This window comes from Monoraphidium neglectum (genome assembly GCF_000611645.1).
Source record: "Monoraphidium neglectum strain SAG 48.87 unplaced genomic scaffold scaffold01302, whole genome shotgun sequence".
NCBI classification, from domain to species: domain Eukaryota; kingdom Viridiplantae; phylum Chlorophyta; class Chlorophyceae; order Sphaeropleales; family Selenastraceae; genus Monoraphidium; species Monoraphidium neglectum.
The window spans coordinates 1-15,212 of NW_014012326.1; the positions used below are offsets into that span (position 1 = coordinate 1).

Genomic DNA, 15,212 nt, shown 5'->3' on the forward strand with positions numbered 1-15,212 from the left:
CCGCCGGCCCCGCCGCCCTCGCCGCCCACGCGGCCTGCGCCCCGGCCGGCACCGCGGCCGCGACCGCGCCCCGCCAGGGCGACGCCCTGCGCCGCGAGCCTCCGCACCTCGGCGTCCCTCGCGCCGGCCGACGAGCTCGCCATGCAGTCCTCGAACGCGCGCTCGTCCCGGGCCCCCGCGCCGCCGCGCTCCTCATCGCCGGACTCCCCGCCGCCCTCGGACCCGCTGCCGCCGCTGACGAGCTCCCAGCTGCCGCCGCAGCCGCCGTCCCCAGCGCCGCCCCCCTCGGCGCCACCGCCGTCGGCATGAGTCAGCCAAAGGAAGTCGCCGATGGGCAACGTGGAACGCTCTACCTCGATCTGTGGCACAAGGTGTGGGAGGGAGTACCGGCAGCGTCAGTCAGGTAAAGCGCAGCCCTGCTGATCAGGGAGTTGCCATGCTGCTGCCAGGGCCGGCCGATGGGCCAAGCGGCGCGGAGCAAGGCGATGCGAGCCCAGAGCCGGCGCACCACTTGCCGCCGGGGTGCGGGTGCGCCCCCAAGCAGGTGCGCACGCCCCACCCGAGGCCCCTCCCCCCCCAGCCCTCACCGTCATGCCGGGCGGCAGGGGCCCTGTGAGCTCTGGCACCACCTGGCGCCTCAGCTGAAGGTAGATGCTGTTGGGGTCAGAGTTGATCCGCCGCTCCCGCTCATCCACCACCAGCATCAACTCAGACGCCGGGACCGCCACCACAGAACCGCCGCCGCGCCGCCCTCCGCCGCGGCGCGGGCCGTCACTGCTGACAGCGTGCGGCAGCGGCGGCGGAGGTGGCGGCATGGCCGCGGCGGCGTCGAGCCAGTCCTCCTCTGCAGGCTGCGACTCGAATAGGTCAACCACCTCTCTGTGCGACACCTCCCGCGCGTCGCCGCGCGCGCCGCCGGCGAGCGCGCCGCCGTGCCCGCCGCCGCCGCCCAGCCCGCCGCGAGGCCCTCTGGGGGCGGTGGGTTCCGTGGCTGCGCCCTGCGGCTCCAGCAGGCTGGTGGTGAGATAGTTACCATAGTCCTCCCGAGGCTGCGACTCCAGCAGATCTATGACGTCCGCAGCTGTCGTCTGCGCGCGTCCACCTCGGCTGCCGCCGCCTGCGCCCGCGCCCGCACCCCGCCCGTCGAGCGCGCGGCGCGGCGGCTGCGCCGGTGACGGCTGCTGCGTGCCGCGGCTGCTGCAGCGTGCCGCGCCATCCTCCTCATCGCTGTCCCCCAAGGCTGTCAGATCCCAAAGATCCAGTTGGGCGCTGGATTGCCGCTGCCGGGGGGGCTCGGCTGTTGCAGGGACGGCAGATGCTGCTGCAGGCACCTCCTGGCGCTGCCGCCGCTGCTCCTTCGCCAATTGCTGCTGCTGTTCCTGCTGCTGCTGCTGCTGCTGCTGCTCGCGCTGCTGCTCCACGCGACGCATGGCGGCCTCAGCTGCCAACACACCGGGTGTGACGCCACCCCGCCCGATCACCGGCGGCCCTGCGCCACCAAGCTGCCGCCCTGCGGCAGCCGTCCCTGCCGACCCAGGCGGCCCCCCAAGATCCTGCAGGAGCGCCCCGCCGGGCTCCCCTTTCAAGCTCATCCTGCCGCCGGCGGCGCTGCTGCCACCACGGGTAGCGCTAGGGGCGGCGCCGCTGCCAAGGAGGCCTCCCAGCTGGCCTTCGCCGCCGTCGCCTTCGCTGCCGCTGCCACCGCCGCCCTCGATCCCCTCCAGCAGCCCGCCGCCCCCATCAAACAGCGACACTGGGCCCCTGCTGCCAGCGCCAGCCCTCGCACTGGAGCCGGCCTCGGTGCCCGCAGCGCCGCCACGCGCGGCCGCAACTGTCTGCTGCATTTCGCTGCCCTCCGTCCGCCGCCGCTTGGGCGGGGGCGGCTGCTGCTCAAGAACATCCCGCAGAGCCTGCAAAGGGTCGTGGCGCGGCGCCAGTGCCTGCGGCAGCCCCGCCTGCCGCCTGAGCGCGCCCGCGCCGCCTGCGTGCGCCTGCGCGGCCGACGGCGGCGCGCCACCGCCGTCGTCGCCGCCGGCGTCGCTGCCGCCACCGTTGCCGCCGGCCGTGGCACCATGCGCCGCTTCGGCGTCCCAGGTGGGCGCGGGGCCGCTGTGCCGCAGCACCAGGCGGTGCCGCCTGGCCTCCTCTGCGCATTAGTGCAGCGTGGCCATCAAGAGCAAAGCGTTTGATTCAGATGCGACAGGTCACTCCACAGGTCCAAGGCATTGATACCCGCCTCCCATATTTCCCTTTGTATCGCAAGCAAAATTGCCTCACACCATTCTCATGCGCATGCCGCCGCCAGTCAACCCACCGTGGGCCTCCAAGGAGAGGCTGTACCCGCCCCCCTCCTCAGTGTTGAGGTGCTGCGCCACCCGCTGCACGTGCTGCAGCCGCTGCTTGCTGCCCAGCGCCAGCACGACCTGCCCCTCCGCGCCGCCCCGCAGCCAGCCCGCCAGGACGCCGCAGTCGTCGCAGTCTGTCCGGCACAGCGGCTTCCGTAGCGGCTGCCTGCCGCCGCCACCGCCGCCACCGCCCCTCCCGCGGCCGCGGCCGCGGCCGGCGGGCGTCTGCAGAAGGTCTGCCAGGTCAGCGGCATCCAAATCCCAGGCAGGCCGTCCGCCGCCGCGGCCGCCGCCCGCTCCCCCCGCCGCCTCTCCAGCCGCCCCCGCGCCCGACGCCGGCCGCTTGCGCGCCGCCGCGGCCGTCGCAAGGGCGGGCGTCTTGAGGGCGGCGCGGCTGCTCTCCAGTATCGCGCGCTGCAGATCCAGCTCCTCGCGCGACAAGCCGGCCGCGGCCGCGATCGCCGCGGCCTCGTCATCATCACTAGGCACATCGCCTGTACAACCCATGCCCCTGACGTCTGCGTCGCTGCCGCCCTCCTCGTCCCCCTCGCTCCAGCCGAACAGACCAGGTTGCCTGTTGGGTGCCCCGCCACTGTCACCGCCGAGCCGCCGGCCTTGCCCCGTGAACGGCGATGTGGACGCGCTTGGCCCGGCGCCCCCGCCGCCGCCCGCGCCCTCGGCGCCCTCCGGCCGCTGCGGGCCCGCCGCCGCCGGCGAGGCTGCAGCTGCAGCCCACGCGCCCTCCCCTCCCTCCTCCGACCGCTCCCCGCCAAGACCCGCCACGCCGCCGCCGCCACTGCCGCCGCCGCCGCCGCCGCCGAGCGCGACGCCTGCATCCCGCGCCGCGGCCGCCACCGCCGGCCTGCCCCCGGCGGTCCGCTCAACCAGCTCGGCCGCCACGCGCCGCCCCTTGTCCGTCAGCTGAAACTCGTCCTTCTTCACGCCGAACTGCCCGCCCTGGCGGGACAGCTTGTCGCGGTGGACCAGCTTGTTGCCCTCCAGGGTCTTGATGTTTGCCCAGCCGCTGTAACCGTGCTGGGTCTGGCGCCGGCAAAATGCGGCCAGGGCCGGACAGGGCACAGGGGGTGGCATCAGGTCGGATGAATTTGCGGCTGTGGCGCGGCAAGGCATGCAGATTTGCAGTGCAGTCACCAGGGATGAAACCTGCCGCCCATCCAGCGCCCTGCAGCTCGCCAGCAGCGGCGCGTAGCCTCATCAGCCCCGCAGCCGCGCCGCGAAGCGCACCGCTCGGCCCCCTTCTGCCTGACCCCGCCGCATGGCAAGCCAGCAGGCCCATGCGCCCCGCCGCGGGCCCCGCCGCGCCCCATGCGCCGTCCCCCGGCCCCGCATGCATGCGTGCGCGCGCCATGCGCCCAGCCACACACCTTTGGATCCATTACAACGTTTGGGTTGCAGAACCGCTGCGCCGCCGCACAGATCTGCGGGATCTGCATGCTGCCCCCGGCCGCGCCCCGCCGCCGCTCCCCGAAGAACAGCGCCAGCAGAATAGCGAAGCCGCCGCTGCCGTCGGCGGGCGCGTAGCCCCGGAGGGCGGGGCGCTGCGCCGCGTTGGAGAGGCGCTGCGCGCTGGGCGGCGAGACCTCTGCAGGTTTAAGGCCGGACAGGACGGCCTCGATCTCTTTGGCTATCGGGATCGTGATGAGCTTGGGCACATACCTGCAGGGTGTGCGTGCGGGGTGGGGGCGGGCAGCAGGGTCGGGTGGAGTAGGGCTGGGTGTGACCCAATGGGGGCATCACTGCAGTGTTGGCGCCAGCAGCTGGCAAGGGCTTGATGGGGTGCCGGTACTAGACTGCTCGCTGAAGGGCCCAGCAATGCGGGCGGCCTGCAGCCTAGCGGGCGGGCCTTACGGCGTTTGGATGGCGGCGGCCAGGGCGCAGCAGGCCGCACGCACCTGGCAATGTCCGCATTGCCGTAGATATTGCCACGGTGGGCCCTGACGGTTTCGATGGCCTTCTGATACTGAAACTGCGACTGCATCCGCAGCGCCTCGCACCTGGCGCGCCGGCTCTCCAGCGCCTGCGGCCCGGCAAGCGCAGCGGGGCTTGTTTGTGCGCTGACGCAGCACCGTTGTGGATCGCGCGAAAAGCGTACGCCACATTCAACAGGCTTGGGCACTCCTGCAACCATCAACCTCTGCGGCTATTGCTCACCTGCAGAATGAGCTCATTTTTGGGCTCCTGCCTGGCCCGCGGAGGCATGTCGCTGCGCGCTACTGCTCAACACTGCTGGGCGCTGCGCGAGCGGGGCTGGAAGTCCGAGGCGCTGTTGCGCCGTTGAGCATGAAGTCTACAAATATGCAACGGGTCTAAGCCCTATGACGCTTACGTTGGGGTAAGTCGCGTGGAAGGTCCATGTCGTGGCACGAAGTGTTGCCATCAGATCGTCGCACCGGCATACAGGGCTCCTCCGGCACTTTGATTCAGGCTCAAGGTGCGGAGCCCGCCTGGTGACTCCTCACTGACTCGAACACACCGGTGACTGGCCGCGGTGCCGCCGTGCTGATTGTGCTTCGCTTGAAATCTTGCCTGCATGTGCATCTGTGAAACGTGGGCGGCTTCATATGATGCTTTCAGATATCTTATCCACACAAATGTCACCTAGGCAGGTCCGCCAGCAGCGCACATGCAGTTGACATCGCCACAGGGAGGTTGGTTCGTTTTAGCGGATGGTTTTCGTTAAGCACGCAATGCGCTGGCTTTTCCCTGCGGACCTGGCAAGTCTGTGTGTTGGTTTGTTTCAAGAGCAAATGAGGCTCAGGGAACGAGCTGTGCGACTGCTTGTGAATCACCAGCCGGCGAAGTCAACATGGCAGCATTACAGCATGCAGCCCACGACTCTGTGGGTAGTCGTCACAAACATTTCGGCCTTTGCCATCAGCAAGCAAAGCTGGCACGATGCATTCCCACAAGCGCCTTTTCGCTGTGTTAGTCGTCCTCAATTCAGCCGGCTCTCGCCCGCCCCTTGGAATACGCTCTCCGCACGGGCACTGAACCAAACCACAGAACTTTGCCATGTGACGCCATGCCTGTGTTGATGCTTGCCTGCCTGGCAAGAGGTGATCACGTCTGAAGGTCTGCGATTGATGTTAAGTTGCATACGGTAGTACGCACGAACCGATGACAATCTGCACCACCACCGGCCAGACCACCGCCACACATGCCATCGCAGGTTCACTGCTCAATGGGGTTGTGTTGATTTCAAATGCACACGATGCGCCGCACTTGGACCAGCACCTGAAATGCCTTGATAACCTTGATGATGACCCGGCAGGCTGCACGTGCTCCGCTCGCGCTGGTGTGCCACACCCACGCCGGCATCAAGGGAGCTGGAGCATAAGCGACACGCGGCAGTACAATAGTCTGTCCTTCCTGATACTGTTCACCTACGCTTTAGAACCACGTGTATGGATCCTTCCATCCAAGGCCCGTGCCGTATTGCTGCTCTTGCCACACCTGTGCCACACTGGCGCTTCCGCCCCTCCACATCCCCGTCGGCGCCCGGCGCCCGCAACGAACCCGCATCACCCGAGTGCAACGCCCTCTTTCCTGACAGCACCTAGAGGTCATACACGCGCTGTCAGAAGCGCCGTAGAGGTCAAGATGGTGCGCTATTCCGCCGGTGGCGTCAATGAGACGAAGAGCGCCAAGGTGAGCGTGATGAGGTGGTGAAACTATAGCCATGAATGTTCTGCAAACGTGGCTGAGTCGCGGGGCCGACCAGCAGGCTGGCCGCCAACGCCGATCTGCCGGGCGCCCTGGGCCATGCTGCATCCCTTATCAACGTGATGCGAGGTGTCTGGTTGCTGTGAAGAGAGTCTGGAGGCGTGTGGGGGTCCCAGGCCGAGTTGCTGCTGCAGTGTGTGCTGCAGGTGGTGCACTCGCTGCTGCAGCAGGCCGCGCACAGGTCGTGCTGCACGCGTTCGAGCATTTAAGCACGAAGACGCTGACGCGAAGCGCGTACGCCTCGAACCCACAGGCTGCGGGGCGCGACCTGCGTGTTCACTTCAAGAACACCCGGGAGACCGCCTTTTCCCTGCGCAAGATGGACCTGGGCAAGGCCAAGGCTTACCTGAAGGCCGTGGTGGAGCGGAAGAGGTGCATCCCCTTCCACCGCTACACCGGGTGCATCGGCCGCACGGCGCAGGCCAAGAACGAGGGCAGCACGACCCGCCAGGGCCGCTGGCCTGTCAAGTCGTGCGAGTTCCTGCTCAACCTGCTGACCAACGCCGAGAGCAACGCTGAGGTGTGGAGCGGGCGGGGGGAATGGCGGAGGGCGCCTTAGAGGAACAGGGGTACCGGTGTGGTGGAGATCAGGTTTTGCCTGCGTGCGTGGCGGTTGCTGCATCGGCGGTTCCTTAGCGCACGGTGCAGACGGCATTGGAGAGCTGCTTTTTGGCCTGTTGTGAAAGAGCATTCAGACAGGAAGAGCAGCACTGCCGAGGGTGTGGCGGTGGCGTCAGGCTGCCGCCCAGCAGGCGGCGGCTGGCCACGATCAGTCCGCGGCGGCTGTGCGGGCGGGCATATGCAGGCGATTTCAGCAAACCGGCATGTGCGGCTAGCAGTACGGACACGGCTTGGGAATACCCCTGTACAACAGCAGCCAGCCGCAGCAGTAGCAGCAGTCGGTGTCCAGCTGTCTTTTGCGCGGCTTGCGCCGCACATGCGGCGGGCTATCCGCAAATGTGGCGGCAGCGGGTCACAACAGTGTGTCACCAGCAAGTGCAGCGTCGAGGGCAGCTGGAGGACGTTGCGAGAACGCCGCTGTTTGGCCGCCATGCAGGCCCTCAGCAGTCGCGCGTTGCTGAAAAGTGCAGCCACCGCTGCAGCGAGGCAGCTGCACTCTATTGAGCAGCCAATCGCAGCGGATCACGTCAGTCACGTCACAATTCTCACATTGTGCAATGTTTGTGAAACTCAATTTCAAGCAGGCGGCTGGCAGCCAAGCTGGCCAGCTCGTACTTGCTGGCAGGGGCTGTGCAGCACTTGTTGCTGGCAGCGCAGGACAAGAAACACGGCGGTTGCGGTTCCGTAACACGGTGGTTGTCACAAACGCAGCAGATCAGCCATCAGCAACGCCGCCGCAGAGAGCGGCGGCGCAGAGCCAGCCGCACACGCGCACCCCCTCTTTGTGTGCTGCCGTGCCCTTGCAAACCTTCGTCCTGACGCGCATCCGCCTCTCCTCTTGCCCCTGTTCACCCCCAGACCAAGGGCCTGGACGTGGACTCCCTGTTCATCAGCCACATCCAGGTCAACAAGGCCATGGCTCAGCGCCGCCGCACGTACCGCGCGCACGGCCGCATCAACCCCTACATGAGCAGCCCCTGCCACGTGGAGCTCATCCTCAGCGAGAAGGAGCAGGCCGTCAAGGCCGAGGGGGTGAGGCGCCTCTGGGCTGAATGGGGGGTCGTTGCATGGGAGCGGATGCTGTGATTGCTGAAGCCTCGCCGCAAGACCCTTAAGATGTGTGCTGGCAAGGGTCCCAGGTCGACAGCTGCTGTGTTTTCGCGCGAGCATATGGCAGTCGTTGGTCAGATGCAGCTTGCCCGGACCTCTCCGTGCTCATCCCCCCCCCCCCTTGTGTGCTCGCCTGCAACGTGCCAATCCTGGACAGGAGGACAAGGGGCGCAAGCTGTCCAAGGTGCAGGCGGCCAAGAAGCTGCGCAGCGGCTCCAAGAGCGCCTAGGCGTCTGATGGAGACCCTGCTGGCCACTTGTAACACTGCGCAGTACTTTGGAGAGCGCCGGCAGCTGGCCAGCACTTTGGTGGCTGGATGGGCTTGGCTTGAGTGCAGATGAGTTGAAAGGACTTGATGGCAGTTGGGCAAGGCAGCAGTGTCGCTCCGACTCAGAGGTCGACAATGGGTTGCGCAGAAGGGTAAAATGCGCACACCAGTTGAGTTGTCAAGGACAGGCCCTGCAGTTGACACCACAGTGGAATCGTCAAGGACAGGCCCTTCACCTGACAAGCTGCTTGCAGTGGGCAGATACCAAATAGAAAAACGGGAAAAATGGGAAACGTCAGAACACCAGCAACACCGCTCGCTTCAAGCCCGCACGCACACACGGCCTCCGGCCCTCTCAACCTCGGCGGCCCAGAGCGCAGCACCCACGCTGTTGCTGAGCCCGAGGACATAACTCAGCAACGGCAGCTGCGCAAGCAGAGCTGCTGTCATGCCAAAAGACCTGACGGGTGGAACATCAGTGGTTGGTAAACAGCATGGTGCAGCATGCATTGTGACTGGGTGCAGCAAGCAGGCCCTAGACAACAAGAGCGCAGCATGGGAAAACACGCTCGCGTCCCAGCGCCTCACCTGTACTCTGCAGCCCGCATTTCTGCCACCAGCGCCTGCCGAACAAAGGCATTTGTGCGGCGGTTTGCCAACGCGTTGAAACACACTCGGCGCATGCGGCTCCCCCCCTCCACTGCGCCACAGCCCCTTCGAGGGTCGCACAGGCGCACAAGTTGCTCGTAGCCCTGCGGTAGCGTGCACCCTCACCTGTGCGTCGCGGCCGCGGACACCCTTGCGGTTGAGGTAGCGTCCAAAGTGCTCCTCAGCCTCGGCCCTCGCCTCGCACAGCAGCCACAGCGGCAGGGAGACAGGCACCAGCAGCTTCATGGGCGTCGCCAGGCACAACCTGCGATGTCAGGCAGGATGGGATTTATGCGATTGGATACAAACAAGGGCCGGCAGCACAAGCATTGTCCTTCCCACGGTGGATGTCTCCTGGCGCGCAGGCCGCTTGGCCATGTAGTTGCTGCTTGGCCCTGACCCGGGCTGCTGCATCACACCTGGCCAGCTTGATACCCTTGGCCTCCCCAGGCGATGGGAACAGCAGCGCCTTGGTCAATCGCAAGGCCGCAGCCACTGACATCCAGCTGCTTACACCGCCGCCACCCGCTTCTCGCTGCTGCCGCTTGTCACCCTCCCGTCGCTGCCGCCGCTCAAGTGCCGCCAGTGTGAGCGCCGCCGAGTCCGCTTGCCCCACGGCGGCTGGGGATGCGCCGCAGGCGGCGAGCGTGATGTCGAACAGTCGCTGCTTCAGGCGGTCAAACTGGTGGTCAAATACCAGCCACACAGGCAGCGCACTCTCTGCAAGCACAGCTAGGGACGCAGTCAACCTGCAGGCCCAGCTGGCACAGGTGCCCTGGAAAAGCCATGCCAGGAGCCTGATGTGCGGCCCATAGGACAGCCGCCACCAAACCTGCACCAGGAGAAGAGGACGGGGTGCTGCAAATCAGGGCTAGTTTTAGCAACCATGTCCATGACATTGTTGCTACCCTTTAATCTGGCCCATTGTCCCAGGCTTTATTGCGCACCAGAACCGCGAGAAGAGAGGAGCCGATGACTGCGGCGAGGAAGCGCCCGAGCTGCTGCAACATCGCCGGGGATGTCGCCAGCATCACTATTCCGCGTATTGGATACGTCCATGCCAATAGTGCCCCCATACTGGTGGCTCGCTGTCTCGCCCCTGCTGACTGGTGAGGGGAGTCAGGGAGCTCGCTGCGCTGCGAAGCAACAGCCGAAGCTTGCCTACGCCACGCTTGCAACTGCCAAATCAGTGACAGAGCTCAATCAATATGTGATATGCAACGCTTACTGTAGATTTGATGCCTCTGAATTGCAGCCAACACCCTTGAAACGATTGTGTGTATGTGCATGGTGTTTGCGAGATCGCTCTTGAGCCTCGGAGCCAGGTGGCTCATAGCAAATATAGTTCGACGCGTGAACTGAGCATACGAGATGGATCTGTCTTCAAACGTTGCTGCCACAGATGACACACCACTAGCTCAGCGTGTCACTACGGCACTGTGGCGCATTGGCCGCGAAACCGTGGGGAACATGCATGATTCTTGTGATGCGAAGCACGCGCTGTACGCAAACACAGCTGTTTACATTGCCGCTTGAATTTTCGCACGACGCCTCAAAGCCCGCTCATCACACACAACAGCAGTGCGCGTCGTAGCGCTCCGCCGCCGCCCGCTTGCTCTTGGTAGCACATCGCAAACCAGCAGTCATGTCAGTCAACGTAGTTCTCGGTGCGGGCGGCCCTACCGGGCAGGAGTGTGTCAAGCGCTTGCTTGAGGCCACAAGCGAGAAGGTACGCACTTGGCTGCTTGTGATGGGCCTCGCGCATGAGTGGTTGGCGGTCTGGCTTTACCGCTGCTCCTTCAAGCATTGTGGCTGTCGACGTACCAAGCTTGCAGTCCTACAGCTATCCTTGCCAGCCTGCTGCCGGGGCCGGCCGCTTTCTGGCCAACGCTGCACACACCAGCTGCTTCCTTCTGCTTAGCATACTGCAAGCAGAAGCCCCGCGCTGTTTGCCCGGAACCTTCTAACAACCCTCTTCTTCTGCACACTACCTACAGGTCCGCGCCGTTGTGCGCAACCCCTCAAAGTATGCTGATGTGTTTTCCAAGAGTGACCGGCTGGAAGTGGTGGCGGGTGATGTCACTGACGAGTCCAGCCTCAGGACAGCTCTCGAGGTGGGTGTGTGGGGGTATGTGTCACAGCGTCAGGGCAGGGTTTGCACGGTGGTTTAATTACCGACCCTTTTGGGTTGTCAGCGAGGGACAAGTGGCAGCTGCAGGGCACAAGTATTGGGCAAGGTGTGTGCATGGTTGTCGGGCGTCCAAAGGCGGCAACAGGTAAGTTGCCCCGTTGCAGCTGCACTGTTGACGTCCGCCATGCGGCACACCACCTGTCCCTCCCTGCTTCTCTCATGAGATCGTCCCTCGACCTTATGCTTATGCGCAGGGCGCCAAGGGCGTGATTTTCGCAGCCTCGGGCGTGGGCTACTGGAGCGCCAAGCCGGTGGACTACGAGGTGCGGGGCGCTGGGATCGCTCAGCAGCAGAGGGGTTGGCGCCGCCCGGTGTTGGCAAACAACTTTAAACCAGCGGCCGGCTGATGAACGCGTTTACTACGCAGCCAGTGTGCTGGGGCCGCCTGGCATCGCGCTTTCGCTCCCTCCACACTGTCGTTGACGGACTGCCGGCCGCCCGACCGAGCGTTTTATTGGCAGCAGGCCGATTGTCGCCCCGCACCTCCCCCCTGTCACCCTGACCCCCACTCCAAGGGCGTCGTCAAGACCGCCGCGGCGGCCAAGGCGGCCGGCACGGTGGGCCGCGTCGTGGTGGTCAGCTCGATGATGACTGACCCCGCCAACCGGTGGCACCCGGTGCGCATCCTGCTCAACAACATCAGGTACTCCCTGATGGACTACAAGTACAAGGGTGGGTGGTGACGTCAGCGGGACGGGGCGCCTCTGCGAGGTTGCAGGGTGCTTTCAAAAGGGGTTGAGCGGGCATGGTTTCGAGGCGTCAAGGGGGGGGAGGCATTGCGGGGCGAGTGGTTGCATGAGTGGTTGCACGATTGCTGATTCGGCGTGGGGTTGAGCGAGTGCACCTCTCCGCCACAACTGCCCTGCCACAATTGCCAGGACGGGGTCACTCTAGCACGCTCATATGGGCACATCATTATCCCAAGTGCAGGCGAGGAGGCCCTGCGCAACAGCGGTGTGAGTTGGACGATTGTGCGGCCGGGCGGACTCACCAAAGGCGAGCGCGGGAAGAGCATCATCACTGCCGGTGAGTTGTGTCACCAACGCGGCTGCAGGGCGCCCTTTCTGACCTCTGATGCCGATGAAGGCAAGGCGCAGAAGGCCGGGGGTGTTCAGGGCACAGCAATTGCAGGCATTGCATGGGCCACGAACGCACCGGCCTTGTCTGTTTGTGGGCCCAGCCCACCTGCAGCCATCGAAGCGCGACATCTGCGTTGACGCTGCCCTCGATGTCGCTCGACGGCCCCACTGCAGTCAAGGACGTAACGAAGGAGGTGGGCATGGGCTCCATCAGCCGTGCAGACGTGGCAGCAATCAGTGTCGAGGCCCTCACAAACCCCAAGGCCGCCAACGCCAAGTTCTCTGTCTTCTGCAAGAAGCCCGAGGAGCCGCTCGGGGGCGACTACAACGCACACGTCGCGTCTCTGTTCGGTTGAATGTTGCTGGTAAACTTTAGGGTCGGCTGTGCGCACTATGTCGTGAGTGGAAAGCCTTACTGGGCAGTGGGTCTTTGAAAGGCAACATCAAGGGGTGCATGTTGCAATTGTACGACAGGAGCCCGAGTATGTATTCGCGCAAAACCAAGGCTGGAGCGGTGAGCGGTAAGCAGCGAGCAGGATGCCTGAGCGACGCTCTGTGTTTTTGAGGGCCTAAGCAGCGATGCCCACGCTAACCGCCAGGGCAGCTCTGTCCTAGTCGGAGGGCTGTCCAGCAGCCCTGTCCAAACCGCCTTAAACCGCTGCACCCCGTTGGCGTGCCAACACGTTTTTCTGCGGCTGTTCTTGTGGCTGTTCTGCTACCGCGTACATCTTGTTCTGTTTTGTGCTGCAATGTCTTCATGATAGCCTCCAAAATTGGCTCTGGTGTGATGAAACTGTCAACACCGCATGCCTCACCGTTTTTGTTGCATTAGGACCACTTTGTGGTAACTGCTTGCAATCAGGCACAACCATCCCAGCAAATAAAACGCCCGTAACGAGCACTGTGTGTGTCCAATTGGGTACGGCGAGGTATGTCTCTCCTGGGTAGCTGCTAGCACCTGAGGTTTAAGCATCGGCGATTCCACAACATACATTCCGGCGTAACGGCAAAGATGCAGGGCGCAGCTTGAGACGTTCACAGTGCGTTCCGGTTGAACCAAGCACCTGTGCTCCTTGTGCTTTGGCGGGCTGCCGTTGACCCTCTGCCACAGCCTCCTGGATGGTTCGTGGGAATACGTGATTTGGAGTTAGTGGAAACCTTGTCATGACCAGCAGAGTGCGTTGCGCGAAGCGTACCGCCTGACTGCTGCACTTGCGCACCTTCCCCAGGCTGTCACCAGGTTCCCTGCGTGCTCGAGCAGGCGCATATCGACCTGCGACTGCGCTCTTACCCCCGAATACTGTGACACGACCCTCTTGCCACCACCCAGGAGGCTTCCTGCATGCGCGCGAACTCATTCCGCAGATCGCGCGCAGATCAGCAGCGATCTCAGGTGCTGGTATCATCATCAACCACCAGCAACATAGCTGTTATTGTAACATGGAGGACACCGGTTCCGCTGATCGCGGACTCGCTCCGGACCTTGTAACCGAAGGACTGTTCCTTGCAGCCTCGCCGACAGAGCAGTCCCTGCCGGTGCTCCAGAGCGCCGGTATCACGCATGTTCTCCAAGTGAGGCGCAATGTGACCAGCAGGAGGCGGCAGCGGCCGCATGCATTGCGGTCGAGACCAGAGCCTGTCGAGGGGCGCATGCGCACTCAACGTGGCCCTGCCGCCGCAGGCAGGCGCGGAGCTGACACCCACGCACCCGGACAGCTTCAGCTACCTGAACTTGTCCATCTACGACAAGGAGTGGGCCGACCTGGTCGGCTACCTGCCAGAGGCCTGCGCTTTCATCGACTCCGCGATCGCGTCTGGTGAGGCCGGACACGCACATGCGCACGGGAGCTCTTATCCCTCTTCTCACAGCCCCCACTGTGCTGCTTTCATCGGTGCAGTTTTCAACGCGGTCGCCCCTCTGCTGGCGACAATCGCGCGACCCCTCCCCCAGGCGGCCGCGTGCTGGTCCACTGCCAAGCGGGCGTCTCGCGCTCGCCCAGCGTGGTGGTGGCCTATCTCATGACCCGCCGCCAGATGAGCCTCGCGGACGCGCTGGAGCTGACGCGCAAAAGGCGCTGGGGCGTGCTGCCAAACCCTGGTGGGCCGCCGCCGCTTGCTGCGGTGGATGCGGGGGCAGCAGTCCAGCGCGGGCCGCTGTCCGAGGCTGTGGAAACCCGGGCTGCTTGGGAGTCGCTGTCCGCCGCTTCTTGAAATTAATGACTTGATGCATCAGTCTCCCTGATAGTTGCTGCGCCGGAAGCATCTGCTGGCTGGAAACGTATGGCTGTGGCTGCCGTGACGCGTCACCCCCTCCTTTTAACAGTCTGTCCAGCTTCTTTTTTTTGTTTTTGATGCCGAACACACTCAAACACGCACACAATAAAAACCACACTCTCTCTCTCACTCTGTGTCTCCCACACAAGAACACACCCACTCAAGCGCACATAAATCCACACTCACATATCCACAAGCTTTATGCACGCCCCTGGAACCCCCAGGCTTCCTCTGCCAGCTGCTGGAGTACGAGTCGCTGCAGCATGACGTCACCGCCTGGCCCGGCTGGGGCGCGGGCCGCTGGCTCACCCACCCCCTCGCCCCGCGCGCCACGGAGATGTACGACGGCCTCCTGGGGTGGCCGGCGGGCCGCGGGCCGTCGGCGCAGGGCGATGGGGAGGAGGAGGCACGCCTGGACGAGGAGATGGGCAGCGGGGAGGGCGCGGCGCTGGCGCCGGAGCTGCGGCAGGAGCTGGCGCAGCGGCCGTCGGCCGGGGGCAGGGGCTGGGGGCCGTTCGCGGCGGCGGCGGCGGCGGCCGCTGCCGTGGCGGGCGAGAGCAGCGGCGGGGAGGCAGGCACAAGCAGCAGCTTTGAAGGGAAGTTTTAAATTGCAGCGGGTTCCGACCCTGCACTCGTCTGATGCTGGATGCTGCTGCCCTGCTTACAATGGCTTGTACACGCATCACATTTATGAACTGCCAACTTGCTGATTTCATTTTTGGCCGGGGGGGGGGGATCTTGAGAAGAAAGCAATGCTGTGTGCCTCGCTCGCTCAAAATCGATGCCATTCGCCGTTCCATGGGGTCTGCATGGGGTCGCACGCCCTGTTGCGCTCAGACAGACGGGCCTTCATTTTTTACCACCTGTCCAGGTCATGTGCACACTCTAAGAACACGTCTGCACATGCACACATGCGTGTGTATGCTTACATT

General features: G+C 64.5%; 5 protein-coding genes across 5 annotated transcripts; 3 read left to right on the forward strand and 2 right to left on the reverse strand.

The window, feature by feature from the left end:
* Nucleotides 1–2,314: 2,314 nt before the first annotated feature.
* Nucleotides 2,315–4,565, reverse strand: MNEG_7390 (hypothetical protein; the record flags this gene model as incomplete). Its single annotated transcript, XM_014044133.1, has 4 exons — nt 2,315–3,386; nt 3,731–4,022; nt 4,259–4,383; nt 4,518–4,565. Coding segments are annotated over 4 exons (1,537 nt in total), but the record flags the coding sequence as incomplete, so codon positions are not given.
* Nucleotides 4,566–5,966: 1,401 nt separating this feature from the next.
* MNEG_7391 (60S ribosomal protein L17) lies at nt 5,967–8,049 on the forward strand (the record flags this gene model as incomplete). The annotated part of the gene is made up of 4 exons (XM_014044134.1): nt 5,967–6,014; nt 6,343–6,609; nt 7,569–7,742; nt 7,978–8,049. The coding sequence occupies 4 exons, from the start codon at nt 5,967–5,969 to the stop codon at nt 8,047–8,049; spliced, it is 561 nt and encodes a 186-aa protein (XP_013899588.1).
* A 623-nt stretch (nt 8,050–8,672) lies between these two features.
* Nucleotides 8,673–9,238, reverse strand: MNEG_7392 (hypothetical protein; the record flags this gene model as incomplete). The annotated part of the gene is made up of 3 exons (XM_014044135.1): nt 8,673–8,711; nt 8,863–9,001; nt 9,156–9,238. The coding sequence occupies 3 exons, from the start codon at nt 9,236–9,238 to the stop codon at nt 8,673–8,675; spliced, it is 261 nt and encodes an 86-aa protein (XP_013899589.1).
* A 1,143-nt stretch (nt 9,239–10,381) lies between these two features.
* Nucleotides 10,382–12,362, forward strand: MNEG_7393 (NAD dependent epimerase/dehydratase familyprotein; the record flags this gene model as incomplete). The annotated part of the gene is made up of 6 exons (XM_014044136.1): nt 10,382–10,465; nt 10,734–10,850; nt 11,122–11,190; nt 11,443–11,599; nt 11,858–11,953; nt 12,181–12,362. The coding sequence occupies 6 exons, from the start codon at nt 10,382–10,384 to the stop codon at nt 12,360–12,362; spliced, it is 705 nt and encodes a 234-aa protein (XP_013899590.1).
* Nucleotides 12,363–13,567: 1,205 nt separating this feature from the next.
* MNEG_7394 (hypothetical protein) lies at nt 13,568–14,887 on the forward strand (the record flags this gene model as incomplete). The annotated part of the gene is made up of 4 exons (XM_014044137.1): nt 13,568–13,578; nt 13,723–13,823; nt 13,958–14,104; nt 14,505–14,887. The coding sequence occupies 4 exons, from the start codon at nt 13,568–13,570 to the stop codon at nt 14,885–14,887; spliced, it is 642 nt and encodes a 213-aa protein (XP_013899591.1).
* Between the last annotated feature and the right edge of the window lie 325 nt (nt 14,888–15,212).